This window comes from Geotrypetes seraphini, chromosome 6 (genome assembly GCF_902459505.1).
Source record: "Geotrypetes seraphini chromosome 6, aGeoSer1.1, whole genome shotgun sequence".
In the NCBI taxonomy this organism is placed as follows: Eukaryota; Metazoa; Chordata; class Amphibia; order Gymnophiona; family Dermophiidae; genus Geotrypetes; species Geotrypetes seraphini.
In genome coordinates, this window is record NC_047089.1 from 248,107,978 (window position 1) to 248,131,050 (window position 23,073).

General features: G+C 44.2%; 1 protein-coding gene across 1 annotated transcript in view; it reads right to left on the reverse strand.

Moving 5' to 3' along the window:
* Positions 1-2,982: 2,982 nt before the first annotated feature.
* The window catches only part of MED14 (mediator complex subunit 14), a 219,484-nt gene continuing 199,393 nt past the window's right edge, over positions 2,983-23,073 (reverse strand). Inside the window, 5 exon segments of the mRNA XM_033948560.1 lie at positions 2,983-4,105; positions 7,797-7,986; positions 8,125-8,250; positions 20,415-20,522; positions 20,609-20,788. Of these exon segments, the coding sequence (XP_033804451.1) occupies positions 4,032-4,105; positions 7,797-7,986; positions 8,125-8,250; positions 20,415-20,522; positions 20,609-20,788 (678 nt within the window). The 3' untranslated portion in view covers positions 2,983-4,031.

Sequence of the window (23,073 nt, forward strand, 5' to 3'; positions counted from 1 at the left end):
GCTTGTTTGACACACACATTTTTTGAACCCATAAATATACTCAAAAAGGCAACAAGAAATAGCTGTTTCCTAAGTGTTTTTAATTTTGAGAGTATTTGGTGTATTGCTTCAGGGCAACAAAGTGCAACTATGCCCCACACATACATATCTATGAAACCGTTCTGTATTATTGATGGATGTTCTGGAAACAGACTTTGGGGTAAAGCAGACGTAACATTTTTCACACTTGGCTTTTGGATGCTTTTATAGCAAAATGTGAACCTGTCGGGCTCTTCTGATACGTTGGTCCCCACGGACCCTCTGGTCACTAGTGCTGCTCGATTCAGGGAAATAATTTTTGATTCGGCCTATTGAATTGATTTTTTAATTCTATTCAATTTGCTTTTCCCACCAGCGCTGTGATATAATCACAGTAAACAAATAAAGACTTTCCCTCTCTCTTTAAGTCCTAGTTCAAGCTTGCTGTCTTAACATCAGCTCTGGCAGGATACACATTTCAAATCTGACATATTGTAATCACAAAGTTAAAAAAAAAAATTTTCTACCTTTTGTTGTCTGGTCATTTTATTATTCAAATCATGTTGGTCCCAGGCTCTGGTTTCTGTTTGTCTTCTGTTAATTAGCTCATCAGAGTCTTCTGCCCATTTGATGTTTTCTTCTTTCTCCGTGCTCACCATCCATCTTCCCTCTCTGTACCTTCCCACTGTCTACCACAGGGGTGCCCAATAGGTCGATCGACCGGTAGCTCGCCAAGGCAAAGTGAGTCGATCATCCAGGACTCCCTTTGCCTTGGCGATCTATCGGGCCGATCAATCTTCCTCTCCGACAGCAGAATTGACCGGCCCGAAGCAGAGAGCATGGGGCGGCATCAGCTTTGGGGCCTGTTATCCATTGGTGGCGTTTGGGTCCTGTTTCCCGATGGCAGTGGCTTGAGGAAGGGCAGGGAGAGAGGAAGAAAAAGTTGGGGGAGGGAATGAGGTTTGAAGGAGAGGAAGCATACAGGCTGAAAGAAAGATTGGATGCACAGTCAGAAGAAGAAAGTGCAACCAGAGACTCATGAAATCACCAGACAAGGTAGGAAAAATGATTTTATTTTAAATTTAGTGATCAAAATGTGTTTGAATTTATATCTGCTGTCTATATTTTACAATATGGTCCCCTTTTACTAAACCGCAATAGTGGTTTTTAGCGCAGGGAGCCTATGAACATTGAGAGCAGCGCTGGGCATTCAGCGCAGTTCCCTGCGCTAAAAAATGCTATTGTGGTTTAGTAAAAAGGAAGGGGGGTGAGTATTTGTCTATTTTTGTATGGTAGGGACCCAAGGTAGATGATCTTAAGCCACACAGTTCACTGGATTTTCAAGAACAGCGCTATCAGGGTGGATCGGCAGCACTTGCTCAGGCTGTACTGCCCTCGGTGGGCAGCGGATGCAGCACTCTGCGGGGCATCCTACTGCACCACTGCCGTGAAGATCTCAGACAGCCAGCTCCTGCTGGAAAAAGGTGCTGGTGCTGGTGCCAGACACTGGACTGAGGTGAAGTCCAATCACAGGGAGCAATCCTCAGTACTTCCATCCAGGGCTCAGTGTCCGATCTCACCGTGGAAGCCAAGACTATGAATGCCTCATCTCAAGAAAGATATAGTGGCACTAGAAAAGGTTCAAAGAAGAGCGACCAAGATGATAAAGGGGATGGAACTCCTCTCGTTTGAGGAAAGACTAAAAAGGTTAGGGCTCTTCAGCTTGGAAAAGTCTACAAAATCCTGAGTGGAATAGAACGAGTACAAGTGGATTGATTTTTCACTCCGTCAAAAATGACAAAAACTAGGGGACACGTGATGAAGTTACAGGGAAATATTTTTAAAAACAACAGGGGAAAATATTTTTTCACTCAGAGAATAGTTAAGCTCTGGACCGCATTGCCAAAGATTATGTTAAGAGCAGGTAACATAGCTGGTTTTAAGAAGGCTTTGGACAATTTCCTGGAGGAAAGGACCATAGTCTGTTATTGAGAAAAACATGGGGGAAGCCACTTCTTGCTGTGGATCAGTAGCATGGAATGTTGCTACTCTTTCAGATTCTAGAATCTTGTTACTCTTTGGGATTCCGGAATCTTGCTATTTTTTTTGAGATTCAGTATGGAATGTTGCTGCTCTTTGGGTTTTGCCCAGGTACTAGGAACCTGGATTGGCCACCGTAAGAACGGGCTACTGAGCTTGATGGACCATTGGGCTGACCCAGTAAAGCTATTCTTATAATGAAAATTTGTCAGGATCTGTTGTACAGAGATACAGGGAAAAGAAGTGAGCAAACAAGTAGTAAGGTTATATGTAGTAAAAAGAGAGAAAAATAGCACATACAATCTGAATGGGGCAGTGCATGTTGTTATGAGCCAGACTGCACCTCCCCCCCCAAAAAAAAAAAAAAAGAAAATGTAGCACAAACTATGAATAAATGAGTAAAGTCAAGCAGAAACAGCAGGCTGGTTTAATTTGGCATACACAGGTGCCCCCTGAATTACAACTATCAGACTTACGAATGGGGGTTCTGCCTATCCCTTTGGTGTCCCAACATTCCCCTCTCCCTCCCTCCAGTCTGTGTCCCAAGTTTGTACCTCCCTCCTGCAGATAGTTACCTTTTGGCCTGCTCCCTCCTCCTCCTTCCAGCCACACTAGTTTCTCTTCACAAAGCCATGGGCAGCGTTTCCTACACATTGCCTGCAGCTGACCCAGAAGCCTTCTTTCGAATGTCAGAGAAAGCTCCCTCTGATGTCATAGAAAAGGCTTCCGGATCATCTGCAGGCCGCATGTAGGAAACGCTGCCCATAGCTTTGTGAAGAGAAACAAGATCCAAGTCCCATACAAATTCAACTTAAGAACAGTTTTAAAAACAGAACTCATTCTTAAGCCAGGGACTGCCTGTTCTGCCCCCATTAAAGGTGGTGTGGAAAAAATGAGAAGAAAAATTAAGCTCATGCTTTTGAATCATACACCCCAGATCTGGGTTGTATTTGAGAAACATCCTAGAGGTTTGTTTGTTTTTTAAAGTACAGAAAAGGTCATAATAAAGATAAACTATGGAAAGATGCTTACTGGTTTAAATGTATTGGGAGAAAAAATCCTATCCAAACATGTTCAAAGGGGAAGAGGAATTGAATTGCATTCTACCAGTATGTGGACAGAACCTGCCAGGCTGTGTATGAGCAGTCATTTTACCTAAAAGTAGACAACACACCGGGGAACTACCACTCCTGGATATAGCAGTGACATAGAAACTTTCTTGTTCTCCGAATGAAGGAGACTCCACTGTGGCTGTTCCCAGCAGCTCTCTTCAGTCTGTGGGAAAGGATGCCCATTTTTATCCAACTGAAATATCAGCCATTTTGAACCCTGAGCTCTAATAACCTTTAACATAGAAATTCAACTTTTTTAGGACACGATTGAGAATTTCACTTATAAATAGGATGGAAGAGGGAAGACAAAGTGAAAACAGTTTGTCCAATGAATGGTCACCTTCAGCAAGTATTGCTCAGATAAGGTGTACTTTAACGGACATTTAAGGTCAATATTTAAAAATAACTTTTTCCAATTGAGTTTATTAAATATTGCTCTTGAGACTTGTTAGGATTCAAAGCAATCATATTAAAATACAGCTTCATTTATAAAGTCTGTCACAGTTCCAAATGATAGACTTACTTTAAAAAAAGTACTATTACACAAAAACATAAGAAAACACTTAAATAAACCAGTTTGGCATTTTCATAATCTTTGCAGTATAAAACAGAATATTAAATGTCACTTTCAAGCTGATCCATAAATCTATACCCTAGTTTGCAATGTGTTCTAATAAAACACACTGTACAAGAGAACTATACAAAATTAGGGTTTAAACAATTATTTCATGAAAGAAGTGCATCCCTGAATGTATGTCCCAGTCATTAGCGCTTTAAAAAATAGTTTGATCTGATATAGAAATGTTCATGGCATTTTCACCTCCTCCTCGAGGTTTATAATTCACATTGATAAAGAACAGCTTATGCACGGCCACCAGAGGGCAGTGTAAGGTTAGCCATTAAATCACGCACAGCTGCAAATATTGTGCATTCACCTGCAAGAGAGAGAGAGACATTCTAAGCAACTCCAAATGGCCAATACGGATTTAAAAGCGAGAGAGCAAATATGTTCTAAAAAGGAACCAGTGGCAGCTTTCAGCTTTCACATTTGCAGTATAAGAGCATTAAGACTGTCAGCACAGTAGGTTCCTTACCAAAAGAGCTTACCATCTAAGTACATGCCTGTGGCAAAGGCCGTATAATCGCCTAAAATGTAGAGAAGAAAGAAAACAAACCAAACTAGAAAAGGCATAAAAATCAATTAAGTGGACCTGGCTCTGTGTTAAACTGGCAGAGTCACCAATATTTATTTATTCTGTTTCCAGTTTGAGATTTGCCATTTTTCTTTTAAGGACTGGAGAGTTTATTTTCAATTTTTTATAAGAGTCCTACTGAAAAACTGAAAGAAACAGAGGTCCATTTCTTAGGTTTTTGTCTGTCCCTGTATTGGCAAAACACAGACTTGCACCATCTGGTCCTTCTAATGTTTAAAATATATATTTTTGTTTTCCTCCGATTTGTTTTTTTTATTGTGTTGCAGTGCCTTGATATGGAGGTCGGTTCTTTAAAGCACTAGACTGCTTTGTTTTTCTAAGATGATCTGGCTGAATGCTGGGCAATTATTACAGTTTTTGGCGAGACTGATACCAGTCGGTCCTTTTCATTTCACCTGTACTTTGGCATAAACAATTTTGGAGCCTCAGGCTTTCCCCATGCCTGCCTTAATATCTAAGCTGTTTTTACCAGATGCTTTGGCAACAAATTCTAGAGTTTAACTATTTTCTCCTATTTGTTGTACACATACTTTTTTTAAGTTCATGGTATCTACCTGTTCTGCTTCACTCGGGTTTCTCCTCCATGCCGTGAAGCCCTAGCTTCTCCTGCCTCTCTCTTCAGAGTAGTTCCATTCTGGTCACTATTCTTTGTTCTTTTCCTAGAAATTCCCAACATTTTTTGCCTTACACTAAAGAAAAGATTTCCACATTTTGTTCATAATGCTGCCTAGATCCTTTTCCTGGATAGCGACTCCTACTGTGGAGGAGTTATTTTTTCCAGTTTGCATTAGAGAGCTGCACGGGAACGGGGATGACGGGAATCCCCTTTGGGTCACGGGGATCCCGTGGGGACCCCCCTAGGGTCGCGGGGATCCCGTGGGGACGCCTCAGAGGGTCGCAGGGTTCCTGCGGGGTTGGATCGCAGTGCACTCGAGCCGCGAGGGTAGTCTCCTTCTCCTTACCTGCCCTGTCGCAGCACACAGCCGAACAGAAATCTTCCCGATGTCAGCGCTGACGTCGGAGGGAGGGCTTAAGCAAAACCCTCCCTTCCTCCGACGTCAGCGCTGACATCAGGAAGACTTCCGGTCGGCTGTGTGCGGCAGGGCAGGTAGAGAGAAGGCAATGGCGTACGAAAGAGGGGGGAGGGGGTGGTCCGCCCCGGAGAATGTGCACAGCCGGTCAGGTCCCCCGATCGACCGACAACAGGCCCGGCCGACAAATCTCCCTGCCCTGTAGCCGCGAATCTAAATTACCTCTTACAGCAGCTTCACTACTCCAGCTGCTGTAAGAAGGTAATTTAGATTCGCGGCTACAGGACAGGGAGATTTGTCCGATCGGGCCTGTTCTGTTGTCGGTCGGGTGCAAAAGCGCCACAAAGGTGGAGGCAGGGAGGGAGGAAAGGTGGAGTGGAGAAGAAAAGACGCTTAAGGGGGGAGAAGGCCGCTGAAAGCACTGGGGAAGACAAAGGGGTGGAAAAGAACGCTGAAAGGACATGGGGTAAACGGGAGGAAGGGGGGGAAGGACCCTGAAAGCACTGGGGAAGACAAAGGGGTGGAGAAGGCCACTGAAAGGACATGGGGAAGACAGAGGGGGGAGAAGGCCGCTGAAAGGACATGGGGAAGACAGAGGGGGGAGAAGGACGCTGAAAGGACATGGGGAAGGCAGAGGGGGGAGAAGGATGCTGCCTGACAGGACATGGGGAAGATGGTGGGGGAGAAGGACACTGAAAGGAAATGGGGAAGAGGGAATGGGAAGAAGACGCTGGCAGGGAAGAAGACAGAGGTGCCAGACTATGGGGGGAGCGGAGGGAAAAAGATGGGTTCCAGACCAATTTGGGAGGGGGGAGAAAGGGAGAGGCACAGTAACAGAGCAAATGGAAGACATAGAGAGAAGAGAGGCAGTGGATGGAAGGAATTGAATGAGAACATGAAGAAAGCAGAAACCAGGCAATAAAGGTAGGAAAAAAATTCTTTTTTTTTTTTTTTTTTGCTTAAGGATAAAGTAGTATATTAGCTGTGTTGATAAAAATTTATAAACATTAGAGGCTCTGGTAGAAACCCGTTTACAAAGTATGTATTCTTCCCAATTAATATTTCCAAATTAATAAAGTCTTTTTGCTTATTTTTAAATGGGTTTCTACCAGAGCCTTTAATTCAGTAGCATAATTAAATGAAATAACTATTTCTGTAGTTTATAGGGACAGGCGGGGACGTAGGGGATTCCTCGCGGGGACGGGTGGGGACGGAGGGATTCCTCGTGGGGACGGGTGGGAGTCCTCGTGGGGACGGGTGGGACTTTGGCGGGGACGGGTGGGATTTCTATCCCCGCGCAACTCTCTAGTTTGCATTACTTTGCTTTTGTCTGCATTAAGTTTCAGCTACCATTTGGTTGCCCAGACTCTCAAGGTTATAGAAACATAGATGACGGCAGAAAAGGGCCACGGCCCAACAAACCTGCCACTCTAATGACCCACCCCCTAAATTCTTCCCTGAAGTGATCCCACATGCTTATCCCATTTTCTCTTAAAGTCCAGCGTGCTGGTGGTCTGAATTACCTGCAGTGGAAGACTATTCCAATGATCAACCACCCTTTTGGTGAAGAAGTATTTCCTGGTGTCACTATGAAATCTCCCACCCCTGAGTTTCAACAGATGTCCTCTTGTCGCCATAGGTTCTTTAAGAAAAAAGATATCCTCTTCTACCTCAATACGGCCCGTGACATATTTGAACGTCTCAATCATGTCTCCCCTCTCTCTACGCTCCTCGCGTGAGTATAGCTGCGACTTACCCAGCCTTTCCTCATACGGGAGATCCTTGAGTCCTGAGACCATCCTGCAATTTCTCACAATCCACATGTGATTTAACAACTTTGAATAATTTGGAATCCTCCTCAAATTTGACAACCTTACTTATTGTTCTATATTGAAGATTATTTATGATATGTTAAAAAAACCATTGGTTCCAGTATAGATCCCTGTAGCACTCCACTATTCACCTTCCTCTATTCAGAGAACTGGCCATTTAACCCTACTTTAAACACTTCCCAGTCCACAACCGGGCATCGCTTCTTGCCCTATGACTTTTCATTTCCCTCAGAGGTCTCAGAAAATCCAGACACATTACATTAACTGACTCACCTTCATCCACCAAACGTAGCAGATTGGTAAGGCAATACTTCCCTTGTCCTATGAACCTCATCTTTAAATGTTTTGATCTTTGAAGTCCTGCACTTTGCCTTAGCTAAAACAGGGAAACAAGGACCAAAACCTAACAAGGCCATCTAAACCCCAACTGACTGACTATGTCTCTGCTGGCTGGTGCCAGATCGCAGCTCAGAATAGTTGGGAGTAACAGACAGAATCTCGACAAAGAGCTGGATGGAGCAGGCAAGCTGCAGAGCTCAAGGGTGTTACCTGGTCGTGGCGAGTTCATCTCTGCAAACCTCTTCAGAATGCTGCTAACCATCATGGGTGCGGCGAGTGAAGAGTTCTGCTGCCGGGGAATGTCTGCCTGCTGGGTGGTACCTGAGGCCATGTCGTAAATGATCGGGACAATGATGCTGACAGCCTCTTGGGGTACCGACGTCCTCTGAGTGAGCTGAAGCTGAGGATAATAAATGGAAGAGATGATACTCATATACTAGGGTTTTGGACAGGAGCAAGAGTAAGGGTTAGCGGGGGCAGGGAGGAGCGTTTGACTTAACATGCCAATTCCACAGCCCTCACTCTAGGGGATACTTACAAAAAAGAGCATTTTGGATTTGAGCACCACAGCAGGGGTTCCTGGAGGCGCTATAGGTGGTGCACTGGGAGGAATGGTCAGACAAAATTGCACATTCCACTTCAGCTGCGTTGCTTGATCAGGGAACTGTAGCAGCAGAAGAAGAGCAAGGAACACCGTTAGTCAAACTAGCCCAATACAGCATAGTATACTTTAGGTCTGATACAACCCCCCCCCCCCCCCCCCCGAGCAACAGAGATTTTGAAATGGACATTTGATTGTTAAACAGCTAACTAGGCAACATACATAAATACAGGTCATTGCAACTAGCACACATGATCTGTTATATGCAACTGTTTGGCCTCATGCTAGGTGGTGTGTTTATTCTTTCAAACTGAGCTAAAATGAATAATGATATTTGGACGGGAACTATTTATAATAGCAGGAAAAAGAAAGATCTCCACAAAAAGTTGCCTCTAGTGAACAATCCAGTTGAATTTCTGAAATCAGATTGGTCATTATGGGCAGGTTGGGAAGGTGTTCTGTTTTGGGGTTTTTGGATTTTTTTTAAACAAATAGGTCCAATGAACCAAAGCACCTAACCATGCACACACCAAATTAAAAAGTAAAAAATGAATAACACGTACCAATGACACAAAAGAAACTGTCTTCAGAACATACAAGGGATGCAACCACAGTCACAAACTGAAAAGTGTCGACTTTCTTAATATAAGATGCGTTTACCGTTTTAATGGGAGCTCTGGGCTTTCTGGATAAAATAAGCATTCTGAATCTCTGTTTCAGTGTTCTGATTTTCACAATCGAGTCACTTTTCAGACCGAAGTGGTTTCTTATTTTACATCTGAGAACTATTAAGATGAGAGAAGTTGATTTCACATAAGTACGTTGAAGCAAAAGGAAGAAGTTCTGTAAGAGCCATTTTTGCTAGCTGGGGGTATTCCCTTTTCTGCATCTGCCAATAATGCAATACTTGCCAGGCTCTCATTTTGAAGTTTCAGGGCGGCAGAGAGAAGGTCCCAGAGTGGCAAAAGGATTGAAAAATGGGTTCCAAGATGATGCCTACAGACAGTCTTGCCCCCTCTCTCACATCTCATCTGCCTTCAGCCAGTCAGCTCTTTCTTTCTCTCTCGCCGACACACACACACACATACATATATTTCACCTGCTCTTAGCCTGTCTGCCCCCTCCCTCTCTTAGACAGCTTGTTGATTTTGCTGTCTCATGAGAATGGGAGTAACAAACCTCAACACTGATCTCCCTTGATAAATTTAAAGACCATTCTTTTCAAAGACACATATACTTAAATTCCACCCTACTGCTTGACTCTCCCATGGCAAAAGCTTGATGGATCACAACACAGATACCCTTCCTAATGTTTTGCCCACCCTCCTCTTTACTATAAAAGTTTTGGAGTTCGTTCCCTTTTCCATCACTGTCATGTTGTTGATTAGCACATTTCCCACTTCCCTTTTTCTTTTAGATATTGTAAGCCAAGAGGCAGAAAACATTCAATTGCTCGGTGAAAGACGCCTTGCTGTTGGTGCTAATGAGTGGGGGTTCGTATCAGTAGTGTTGGAAACAGATGCAACATGCAGTTTCCTGGATGAGAATTCTAGGAGGAGTGGGAACCAAACCAGACGTGACCGAGAGGTGCTATGAAGATCATGATGCCTCTATCTTGGCAAAGTTTGAGTAGAGGTCCTCTAAGTGTTTCCTCCAATACCTTACATCAGGAAATCTGTCCCTCCAATAAATGAGGAAGGCATCCAACACAATGCGATGGAGGTGGTATAGAGTCTGGAGCAGAAATGAAGAAGTTTGTTGTGGGGTGGGAAACAGAGATCTATATCTGGTGTTCCCCAAGCGGAGAAAATCTGATATAAGATGGCTATGCTGAGACACCATTCGTGCAGCTGAAGAAGTCTGCCCAATTTGTCTGCCAAGATGCTTTGCTTCCCTGTTAAGTAAACCGCTTTGAGAAGTATGCCACAAGCAACTGCTCAATTCCAAATCTGGATCACTTCATGTAAAGATGGCAAGAACCTGTGCCCCCTTGTTCAGATAGAACATGGCAACTTGGTTGTCTGTACAGACAAGGCCTACTTGATGAAGGAGATGGTTCTGGAATGTTTTTAGAGTACAGTACTCCCCCGGTCATTCGCAGTCGGCAAGTCGCGGTCTTTTCCAACCGCAAATGACCGGGCAGGAGGGTAGCCGGAGAGGCAGGAGAGAGCAGCTGGAGCACCGGCAAGTAAAGAAAATTACTCGCGGTATGCTCCGACCGCCTCTTCCTGCACTAAAGCCAGGCCTCACCAATCAGGAGCTGCGTGTCAAAGCAGCTCCTGATTGGTGAGACCCAACTTTAGTGCAGGAAGAGGCAGTCGTAGCATACTGCAAGTGGTAACCTTCACTCGCCGACACTCCGGCTGCCCTCTCCTGTCTCCCCCACTAAAAACCGTATTCGTGGTTTTTCAAGATTCGTAGGGGTTCCTGGAACGGAACCCCCCGCGAATATCGGGGGAGTACTGTATTGCCTATTGCTTGTAGTTCAAGAAGATTGATATTCGTGGTGAGATCATACTCCTTGAATGTGTAGACTGTCTAGATGAGCACCCTGTCCAAACATTGAAGCATCTGTAGATAGAAGCTTTGGATGGGAGGCTGCTGGAAAAGGAGACCTTTGTGAAGAACCCTCTGCCACTGGAGAGTGTGACGGAGGTCCAAAGTGACTTGAATAGGAGCATAGCTGTCCCATGACTCGAGACCAATGAGTAGATATGATGTGCACCGTTGACACCAAATGATCCAGAAGGCATAACAGTTAACAAGCAGAAATGCGTGGTAGGGTGAAGACTGTTTAGCCAGGTGAATGAGATCATCTGGTCTGTTTCAGCAGAAAAACTCAATCCTGAATAGCATCCAAAAGAGCCCTAATGAACTTGAGCACCAGAGAAAGGTTCAGATGTGATTTTTGGTAGCTGATGGCAAACCCAAGGAGCTCCACAAGACAAATTGTTGAGTTGATGGTATGCTGAGCTGTTTGTGATGATGAAGCCTTGATCAACCAGTCATCTAAACAGGCAAATATGTGCCCCCCCCCATGTGCGAAGGGCTGCTGCCACTACCATCAGGCATTTGTGAAGGCTCAAGGGGCCAAAGCAAGTCTGAAAGGCAAGATTTTGTATTGGAAATGTTAAGAACCAATGTGGAAGTGAAGATATTTAAGGTAGGATGGATATGTAAGTGTAGGCCTCTATTAGATCTAAAAAGCATAGCCAATTGCCTTCTTCCAGTAGACATAGAAAGGTTCCCAGACAGATGCAGCTAATGCTCTTGTAAATAAATGTCAGCCTGCAAAACTAGTTGCTTGAATATCTGACTATGTATACCGTGGAGGAAAGAAGGGATAGAGGAGATATGATACAGTTATTTAAATACTTGAAGGGTATTAATCTACAACAAATCTATTTCAGAGAAGGAGAAGCAGTAAAACTAGAGGACATAGTATGAGTTTGCAGGGTGGTAGACTTAGAAGTAATGTCAGGAAATACTTTTTCACAGAGAGGGTGGAGACAAAAACGCATGGGATAAACACAAAGGATCCCTAAATAAAAAATGGATAGTATCGACACAAAACCTGACAGATCGAAAACTATTTTCATTTATGATGCGCAGGAGTGATGCTTAAATAGAAGCCCAACAGTGGGGAAGGAAGATGGTGCCAGATGGACTTTTACGGTTTGTGTCCCATATATGGCAAGATGGATCAGGGAGGGGGGAAGTGCTAGAGTTAGCTGTTACAGCAACCCCAGCCATCGGGCAGTGTGGGGCGATGTAGCCAATGCCGGACAGACTTCTACGGTCCACGTCCCATATGCGGCAAAAAGGACCAGGAACAAATTGTCTTGAGTACAGGCCTAGAATATGATAAAGGCAGCTGATTGTAATGTCTAGAACAGGTCTAATGTAGAGATTGAATAATAGGGGGGATAGTAGAGCCCCCTGTGGAACACCATATTTGATTGGTTTTGGTTTTGATAGCGTGTCATTGAGCAGAACACTTTGGGATCTGTTTTCTAGGAACGAGGAGAACCATTGTAGCGCAATGTCTCTGATTCCAATTTCAGAGAGCCGTTCAATAGTGTTGAACGCCGCACTGAGATCTAGAAGCACCAAAAGGACATCATTACTTTTGTCCATAAGTTTCCAGCAGTCATCGATGATGTCTAAAAGAACAGTTTCAGTACTGTGGAATTTCTTGAATCCTGATTAGAAGGCGGATAGGGCTCCTTGTTCGTTGATGAAGGAGAGTAATTGGCTTAACACTGTTTTCTCCAGGATCTTGGAGACGAAGAGTAAGTTGCAGACAGGTCTAAAGTTGCCAGGCATATTAGGGTCGAGTGTTGGTTTTTTCAGGATTGTCCTGATAACTGCCAACTTCCAGTCTGAGGGCACTAAGCTTGTTTGTAGTGAGGTGTTGATGAGAGGAAGGATAGAGTCTGCAAAGGTGCCTTTCACCGCCATTAAGGGTCCTGGTTGGAGCCAGAAGAGTGAATTGTTTCTAGTATTTCAGCGATGTCATCATGGGAGACTGTTTTGAAGTTACTTAGACAAATCAATTAAAACCACAGCTGGAAACCTAAGTCAGGGGGGGGGGCAATGTTCTCAGTGTGGCAGAGTCAAGGTGAGACTGTATTTTGTCTACTTTGTCAGCAAAGTAGTCTGAGAGTGTTGCACTGTCGAGTTCAGTGTTAAAGTACCGATTGTCTTCTTGTGATGTTGTATCTTTTTTGTTAGTTTGAAAAGATTTTTTGATCTATTGCAGGTCCTTGATAGCTGTTCAGCATAGTACTTCTTTTTAACCTTTAGGGTGGCTTTTTTATATTCTTTGTGTAGTTCCTTCCATATGAACCTGTCACCGTTAAGTTTGGATTTGTACCATTTTCTTTCCGCTCACCTTAATTCTCTTTTCTTAGTTCTTAAACCAGGGGGAGGAATATTTATGGGGTAGTATTTGATTTCTTTGACAGGAACTAGCCCTTCTTATAGGTTTTTACCTCAGTGCGCCAGTCCATGGCAGCTTCGTCAACAGATTGAGAGTTTGATTTTGAAGATCCTGCTAGGTTAGAAAGGCCTGTGGAGAGATTTTCTAGGTTGATTGCGTTGGGGTTGCTTCCTGGTTGATGGTTACTTAGTTGTGTAGGTGTGAGATAATAAAATTTGCGGACGATACAAAACTATTTAGTGGAGCTGGGACTAAAGAGGAATGCGAAGAATTGCAAAGGGACTTGAACAAATTGGGGGAATGGGCGGCGAGATGGCAGATGAAGTTCAACGTTGAGAAATGTAAAGTATTGCATGTTGGAAACAGAAACCCGAGGTACAATTATACGATGGGAGGGATATTATTGAATGAGAGCAACCAAGAAAGGGACTTGGGGGTAATGGTGGACATGACAATGAAGCCGACGGCACAGTGCGCAACAGCCGCTAAGAAAGCAAATAGAATGCTAGGCATAATCAAGAAGGGTATTACAACAAGGACAAAAGAAGTTATCCTGCCATTGTATCGGGCGATGGTGCGCCCACATCTGGAATACTGCGTCCAATATTGGTCTCCGTACCTTAGGAAGGATATGGCGTTACTCGAGAGGGTTCAGAGGAGAGCGACACGCTTGATAAAAGGGATGGAAAACCTCTCATACGCTGAGATTGGAGAAACTGGGTCTCTTTTCCCTGGAGAAGAGGAGACTTAGAGGGGATATGATAGAGACTTATAAGATCATGAAGGGCATAGAGAGAGTAGAGAAGGACAGATTCTTCAAACTTTCGAAAAATAAAAGAACAAGAGGACACTTGGAAAAGTTGAAAGGGGACAGATTTAAAACGAATGCTAGGAAGTTCTTCTTTACCCAACGAGTGGTGGACACCTGGAATGCGCTTCCAGAGGGCGTAATAGGGCAGAGTACAGTACAGGGATTTAAGAAAGGATTGGACAATTTCCTGCTGGAAAAGGGGATAGAGGGGTATAAATAGAGGATTACTGCACAGGTCCTGGACCTATTGGGCCGCCGCGTGAGCGGACTGCTGGGCATGATGGACCTCAGGTCTGACCCAGCAGAGGCATTGCTTATGTTATGTTCTTATAGATGTATGGTAGAATGTGATCAAATGGTGATCAGACCAGGATACCATTTTTTTTGTTCTATAAGACGCACACTCCCCCTCCCCCCTACCCCCCATAGAGGAGGAGGAAAAAAAATTTGGTTCAGTTTTTTTTCTTGGTTTTCCCTCCTCTACAGGGGGATGCTTCTGATGGTCTGTTGCTGGGAAGCCCGAAGCAGCCTGCCCTTAGCCCGCCGTCCCCTGTATCTTTTTAAACTGGCAGTGGTCCAGCGTGGTCTCCTGCCTTTCGTTGCAGAGCAGTGCACAACGCAGGAGCGCAACCTTTGCACTTCCTGTCTGGTCCCGCACTGCTCCTTGATTGGCAGAGGTCTAAGCACTCTGCACAAATGTCAACGCCTGAGTCATAGGAGGATAGGTGTCAGGTTCCAAGTCTTCCATCAAGCTCAATGTTGATGCTGAAACAGTATCAAAAAGTTTTTCGAACTAAAGCTTTTGGGCTTTCAGTTACCTCTTTTGCATGCTCAGACAGAGGTCACAGCGAATGTCCCAATGCTCAGGTCCCAGAAACTGGATATACCAATTATGTGGGTCAGAGCCTGAAATGGTCCAATTACATCAAGAACATTTCTTAAACCCATTCTGTACCCTCTTTGACATGGAGAGGAAAACTGTAAATACCAGGTCAAAAGGCTCAATGGTCTTGGGAGGTAGAGTAACTAGAATACCGAAAAAGGTCAATGTTCCCGTAAGTTTAAAAAAGGGCTCAGAGTGGTTCAAAGGTGAAAAAATGAAAAACTGACAAAAATGAACTAAAGTAGGGTAAAATACCGGAACACAATAAAAACATGAAATTATGAGGAAAATACTGAAAAATAAGTATGGGAAGGCACTACAAAAGCAATAGTTTGACATGATGAAGAGAAAACTGAAAGCATAGCTTCTCAGCTTCATAGAAAACAAAGAACCAATGGCCCTGTGAGCCGACATGAGGCAGGAAGGTACTGGCACATGCACAGTACGAGCCCTGCCTAAAGATTTAAACTGACCGTGCACTTGGTGGTGGCCATACCAGGTTCCATTACCCACACGTGAGAATATTATATCTGCTTGTCCTCAGAGAAAATGCAGAGAAGAGATTACTGAGAGACACTATTCCTCTCCTCCCCCCAAGATAGCAGATGTCCTTGTCACATAACCTGAAACCGAAAGACAGCTGCTTCTGCTACCCAAACATCCCTCTAGACATGATCTTACTTTCCAAAAGTCCCTCTTATTCTACGGTCCTTTTTCTATAATTTCCTTAATTCTGTTCTACAATCATGCATTCAAGGATCCAAAGCAAACAGCACACTCACACCCTAGGAATGGAGACTAGAAATACCTAGAGCTATTCACATTCAGCATACAGTAAACACCATAGAGCTCTACAGAATTTCCAAATGGAATATGAGGGGGTGCTGATAAGTCCTTGGCTTTGTAAAAAAACAAGTTACGGGACTGAAAAAAACTATTTATCCTACATATTCACCAAGAGCCTCACACACTTACGACTTTGTTGTTCTAACTTCTTTAATCCATCCAAGAAAAATTATTTTGGTTCTGCTGCAAATCACTCATTCACTGCTAAGGTGCTATTCTCAATGCCTGAAAATGTTCTTCCCTTGAGGTGTTTCTTGAGGTTAGGAAAGCGGTAGTAATCTGAAGGGGCCAAATCAAGTGAGGAGAACGGGTGTTTCAGAACTTCAAAGTGAAGATTTGCCAATTTCTGCTCCATCGTGGCCTCCTTGTCAGGAGCGGCATTGTCTTGAAGAAACAAGATTCCTTTCAAAAGCTGCCTTGACGTTTGGAGACCAGTTGCTGCTTCAGTTTGTCATGAAGTGCAACGTTTACTTTGCCATGATCATTGCACCCTTTTCCAGGTAAGCTACAAGCAAAATTCCATCTTTGGCTCAGAAGACAGATGGCAGCACCTTGCTTGATAACTTCTGTGTCTAACTTTTTAGGATGTGCGGAGCCACATACATACAAGTTTCATCCATAGTTACGAGATGGTACAATATGGATTCAGAGGCAGCCCACTCGATCATAGAACATAATCTTTTCCAGAGAAAGGAAAATGGTAAAACCAGAGGACATAATTTGAGGTTGAGGGGTGGTAGATTCAGGGGCAATGTTAGGAAATTCTACTTTACGGAGAGGGTGGTGGATGCCTGGAATGTGCTCCTGAGAGAGGTGGTGGAGAGGAAAACGGTGACGGAGTTCAAAGAAGCGTGGGATGAACACAGAAGATTTAGAATCAGAAAATAATATTAAATATTGAACTAGGCCAGTTACTGGGCAGACTTGTACGGTCTGTGTCTGTGTATGGCCGTTTGGTGGAGAATGGGCAGGGGAGGGCTTCAATGGCTGGGAGGGTGTAGATGGGCTGGAGTAAGTCTTAACAGAGATTTCGGCAGTTGGAACCCAAGCACAGTACCGGGTAAAGCTTTGGATTCTCGCCCAGAAATAGCTAAGAAGAAAAAAATAAAATATAAAATAAAATAAAAAATTTAAATTGAATCAGGTTGGGCAGACTGGATGGACCATTCGGGTCTTTATCTGCCGTCATCTACTATGTTAGTATGTATGTTATCATGCTTCTGGTCAGCATTGAGTCATTTAGGACCCCATTTGGCTGAGAGCTCTCTCATGTTTAAGGGTGGTTTGAAAAGTCTGGAAAAAATCCCCAGTTATACTCTTCAATATAGTTTCCATTGCAACCTGTACACTTAGTCCAGTGAGCGTCAAGATTTCCATCCTGTTGTACAAATAGAATTTGTCAAACTTAAAAAATGTTTGTTTAACTTGGGTTTTTTTACCAAACTTTTCAAGCTGTCCTTGTATAGCCTACTCATTCTTGGGCTATCTATAGGGTCTCTGCTATCTTTTTAGCAGATATTCTTCGATCGTCCAGGATCATAGAATGAATGGCATCCAAGTCTTCTGGAACTGTCACTCGAGTTGGTCTCCCAGAATGGCCTTCGTCTTCCAGTGTTCCAACGTCCTGTTCTAAATACAGCAACTCAGTTCTTGACTGTGGAGCACGAATGACATGTATCCCCTAATGCAGGGGTAGGCAATTCTGGTCCTCAAGAGCTGGAACTAGATCAGGTTTTCAGGATCTCCACAATAAATGTGCATGAGATAGATTTGCATCTCAAGGAGGCAGTGCATGCAAATCCATCTCATACATATTCATTGTGGATATCCTGAAAACCTGACCTGGCTCCGGCTCTCGAGGACCGGAATTGCCTACCCCTGCTCTAATGCAACTGACATATGAATGTAAATTTATTTGGCCGAGTTCTCTTTTTGGAAAAGATATTTCATTACCACTCGGCACTCTTTTACAGTGAAATCTCCATTGATCTGCACATTTTAACTTCAGAAGTGCAAAAATTTAATAATCAGACTACAATTATGAAATTTAGATCAGACACAAGGGAAACAAACTTTGATGTGATGAAAGTATTCTTAGTCTAAAAGTAGGTGAAATAAGAAAAACCAAAAACATCAGCACCCCCTTGTAATGTCAGGTTTTTAATACTTTTGTAAGCAAAACCATGGCAGAATGTTATCAAAGAAATGAAACATGAACTTACAGTCTTGTCGAGGATAAGGTATCACCCACCAAGATCATCTTAACACAAACCAAAGGCATAGTAAGGGGGAGGACCACCCTGTGCATCACACCTCTCCACCCTCTCCCAGGAAGTGACATCAAAGGGAAAGCCTATGCCAGCGCAAGCAGCAGGTTGGAGAAGCTGCTTGCACTGGCGAAGATTTAAAGAGGTACGGGGGTGGAAAGGGAGGGTGTGAGTGTGGAAGGAGTGTGGGGGGCAGAGTGGAGGTTGCGGGGAGGGCGCCATCACCCCAGTTGCCTCCAACTCTTGATACACCATTGACACAAACCACCTAAGCATTACAACTCTGTGCACAGGGCACATCAGAGCTTATCTTGTAGACAAAAAGAAAGTGAAACTGTGGCGCCAGAGACAGAAGTAGGGAGTAGTGCTGACCAATTCACATCGGTGAATCAATTCGAATCAATTCATTTTCTTAAAAAATCAGGCTCCCCGATTCAGTGGCCAACCCTCCTCCCCACATACCTTCAGACCTCCTAAAGCAGGAGCAGCAGCGCTCTGGCAGCAAAAAGCCTGTCCTACGTGCTGCCTCTTGCTTGTCGTCCACTGATGTTGCTATTCCTCCTTTAGGATGTCCAATGTCAGAGCTCACGGTGACAGGGAAGGGGGTTGTTGGTTGAGAAATGTGGCATAGTGGCATAGACGCCAGCGCTGTGGGTGCCCGAGCACCACCAATATTTTGGAGATCTCACATGACACATTACCCTTGGTCCTGCAGCTTTAGGTGGCTCTCCGAAGGCCAGCATGTTTTCTCCTTCACTCCAACATCATCCAACTTCCCCCTGACCTCATCTTAAAAACTAATTATGGCCTGCAGAGCATCGCCTGTGTAGTAGCGATTCTAGCAGGCTGCCATCGGCCTCCGCTGCATGTTCCCTCTGCCATGGTCCATCCCAGACCAAAACAGGACATCACGTCAGAGGGGCAGGCCCGCAGCAGAGGGAACATATGGCGGAGGCTGCCGGCAGCATACTAAAATCACTACAGTACTGGCGATCCTCTGCAGGCCATAATTAGTTTTTAAAGTGAGACTGGGAGGCCAGGGAGAAACCGGACAACTGTGGAGAGAAGGGGAAAACATGCCGGCCTTTGAGGGGGGAAGATCATGCTTTAGCTATTAGATGTACACAGGAGGAAGGGAGAGAAGGAGGGGACCCAAAGAGAGAGAAATATGCTGGACTGAGGGTGGGGGCGGGAGATGAAGGGGAAGAAATAATGGGTCTGGAAAAAAAAAGAGGAGAAGAAGAGAGATGGTGGACAACGGGATGGAGGGAGGGAGAAAAAAGAAAGGGAAAGAGTTTGGACCAAAATGGTGGTATGGAGGGAGGGGGGATAGAAATACTGGATAAGAGAGTAGTGGGGAAGAGAAAGGGGGAGATGGTGGGGCCTGGGGTGATGGGGAAGGAGGGAGAAATGCTGGATGAAAGGGTTGTTTAAAAAAAGGAGAAATGGTGGATCTGGGGATGGTGAGATCCATTGCTGTAGTTGCTCTTTAATTCTTTGGGCTGCTGGAAGCATGAGTGAAGTAAACACACTGCCTTCCATGGCTGGAAGCTTTCCCTCTGCTACTGCTTCCTGGTCCCGCTTAGCAAAGCAGTAGCAGAGGGAAAGCTTCACCCATGTTGCTGGTGGCCCGAAGAGCACAAGTTTACTGCCTTATCGGGTCCCATGGAGGAGAGGAACATAGGGGGGGGGAGGAAGTGGTCATTAGAGAAATGCCAGGACTGTGGGGATGGAGACAAAAAAGGAAAAATGCCAGGCATCCGGGGAAGGGGAGGACAGAGATGGAAGGTGAGCATGGAGAAAGAAGAAAACGTAAAATGGGCGGAGACCTTGGCAAGTGAGTTAACAGAAGACAAACAGAAACCAGAGCCTGGGGCCAACATGATTTGAATATTGACCAAACAATAAAAGGTAGAAAAAATAATTTTATTTTCTGTTTTGTGGTTACAATATGTCAGCTTTTAAATGTGTTTCCTGCTAGAGCTGGTGTTAGATAGCGAGCATGAGCTAGTACCTAACAGAGAGGAAAAGTCTTTTTTGTTTATTTTGTTTACACCACAGTGCCAGTGTGGGTAGGAGAGGGCAAAGGGGGTGGGGTGGGTGAAGAGGCTACAAAATAAACCCGCCAGGACATTTGAAAAAACACACTCAATTGGGCAGGAAAATCCAATCGAACTGAATCGAAAAATCAGTTCAACAGGCTGAATCAAATCGAAACTCTTTTCCCTGAATCGGGCAGCACTAGTAGGGAGCAGAATGACTGTTCTCTGCTCCAGGTTCACCTCGTCCCCTTCTCTTCCCTGCAGGCTGCCTGGAAGGGAGGAGCTGGAGCAGAACATCCATACAGCTCTGGAGCTGGAAAAGTGGCTGGTCCCCCCAACTACATCTATAAACATTCACACAGAAACAGCTATTTTTGGGCCAATCCAGGGAGTTTGTTTTATGCTTTTGTTTCTAAATGAAAAGAATAATTCTTACCAGCTCCAGCTTCATTATGTGTACACAGTCTCGAAGGATGTGTGTAGGAGCCCCTAACAGCTTGGTAAAAGCTATCAGAGTGTTGGCTTTGAATGGTGGTCCTGCAACCTACAGTAATAGAACATCATGAGTACATTTTCCCCAGCTCTAAATAACGCAGATAAATATTGTTAAAACGGCAGCGGAATACACACTCTTGTTTCAAAGAACTTCTCCAGGACTTGCAGCTCCTCTGGTTTCCATTGACCTGCATTCTCTGGGGTCACCTTCAGCTGCAAAGTCTGGTTGGTGCTAGGATTCAGGGCAACACGACACTTCAGGGCATCCGTCTTGAACATTATTACACCTGGTTCATTGGAGTTTATGAGCTGCAGCTGGAGAGAAGATTTGTGATGTGAACCAAGAGATACCACTAGGCTTCCCTTTATAGCAGGGGTGTCAAATGTCGCTCCTCAATCCAGTCGGGTTTTCAGGAATTCCCCAATGAATATGCATGAGATCTAATAGCATACAGTAAAAGCAGTGCATGCAAGTTTCAAGTTTTATTTGAGTTTGATGAATCGCTTATTTAGTTTTACTAAGCAAGATACAACATTAATAAAAATATGAACATATATTTAGACTTACCATTTAAAATAATGGCTTAGACCAACAGACTTACAGACTAATCAATACACAGGGTAAGAAGGGACAGAACTACAATGTTTTAAAGTACAGAGGAGAGCCATAAATGGAAAGAACATTAGGGAGGGAAAAGTGGAAACCTGGAAGGAAACTAATATAAAATTTGAACATAATTTAAAGATTAAAAGCATCTTTAAAAAGGAAACTCTTTAAGTTACTTTTAAAACGACTAAAATAGATCTTCATGCATATTCATTGGGGAAATCCTGAAAACCTGACTGGATTGTGGCCCTCGAGGACCAATATTTGACACCCCTGCTCTATAGATTGCATTTCTTCCTGAAATGGCCAAGGGCGCTCTGTGAAGTTATTTCATAAGGTCTTCCTGCTCACTTTAAGCTTAACGGATGGGAGAGTTAGTCTCAAGGCCTAATAGTAGGAGGGGCTGGAAGAGAAATGGCCTGACAGCAACAAGTAACAGTATCCATGGACAAAGGAATACAAAAGTTCAAACATCTATTAAACCCTACAAAAGAACATAAAAAAATAAAACAACAAATAAAAGCACCGAGTCATCCACCTGTTCTTAATCTTTGAAAGTCATCACAACTAATTCAGCCTGCTTGGAAAGGGCTGATTTCCATGAAAAAGCACCTTACAGAAAGCATCAACAGTGCACCTTCACACTCCCTTCTAAAATCAGGAAATAATTGTGTCTGTGGACTTTGTTCCAGTATGGACAGTTTGTTAACTGTGTAGGCAATATTTACACAAAATAATAGCAGTACTGAAAAGCAATGAAAAGAGTGATTTGGTGAATGGTGTACTGTCAGCAGGGAGAGCATTTGGGCTGCAAAAACCAGAGGGAACGGTACAGTTTAGGGGGTGAAGAACTTTTGTGCACGACGGAAGAGCGGGACTTGGGTGGGATTGTATATGATGATCTTAAGGTGGCCAAACAGGTTGAAAAGGTGACGGCGAAAGCTAGAAGGATGCTAGGTTGCCTAGGGAGAGGTTTGGCCTGTAGGAAAAGGGAGGTACTGATGCCTCTGTATAAGACTCCGGTGAGACCTCATTTAGAATATTGTGTACAATTTTGGAGGCCGCACCTTCAAGATATAAAAAGGATGGAGTTGGTCCAGAGGAAGGCTACTAAAATGGTGCCTGGTCTTCGTGATAAGGCACCATGAGGTCAGACTTAAAGATCTCAATATGTATACAGGAAAGGCGGGAGAGGGAAGATGTGATAGAGACGTTTAAATACCTACATGGCGTAAATGCACATGAGTTGAGTCTCTTTCATTTGAAAGGAAGCTCTGGAATGAGAGGGCATTAAGAGGTGATAGGCTCCAGCGTAATCTAAGGAAATACTTTTTTACCGAAAGGGTGGTAGATGTGTGGAACAGTCTCCTGGTAGAGGTGGTGGAGAGGAAGACTGTGTCTGAATTCAAGGCCTGGGATAGGCACGTGGGATCTCTCAGAGAGAGAAAGAGATGATGGTTACTGCGGATGGGCAGACTGGATGGGCCATTTGGTCTTTATCTGTCTCTGTTTCCAAGGATTTCTGGGTTCTGTGCATGTGGTTTTAGGAAATCTTTGTTAACATACAGCTCTCCCTGCAGACTGTTCACCAAATCATGGCAGCAGTCACAATTTCAATAAGAGTGGCGCCACGAGTGCTGATGAGCGAGGATAGTATGACAGCATCAATGCCTCATGAGCAGGTGCTGGTGTGAGGCTTGGATGGGGTTCAGGTCAGGCAGTAGCAGACTGAGGAAAGCCACAATTCTTTGATGAATTTAAATTAGGTTTATCAGCTAAGTTTCTGAGGGGAGCAGCAATGTTTATGAGCCTGCTAGAAGGTAGTAGGTTACCTAAAACCAACTGAGCAGTATAGAGCACATGCACGGATTTCCAGAGCGTGCTGAAGTTGCAGCCACTTGGCCAGGGATTACCACAAAAGCAGACTGGTGGAAGAGAGGGTAGGATGGACTAAGTAATGGTTTGAGAGAAAGAAGCTAGTGTAAAAGTTTGA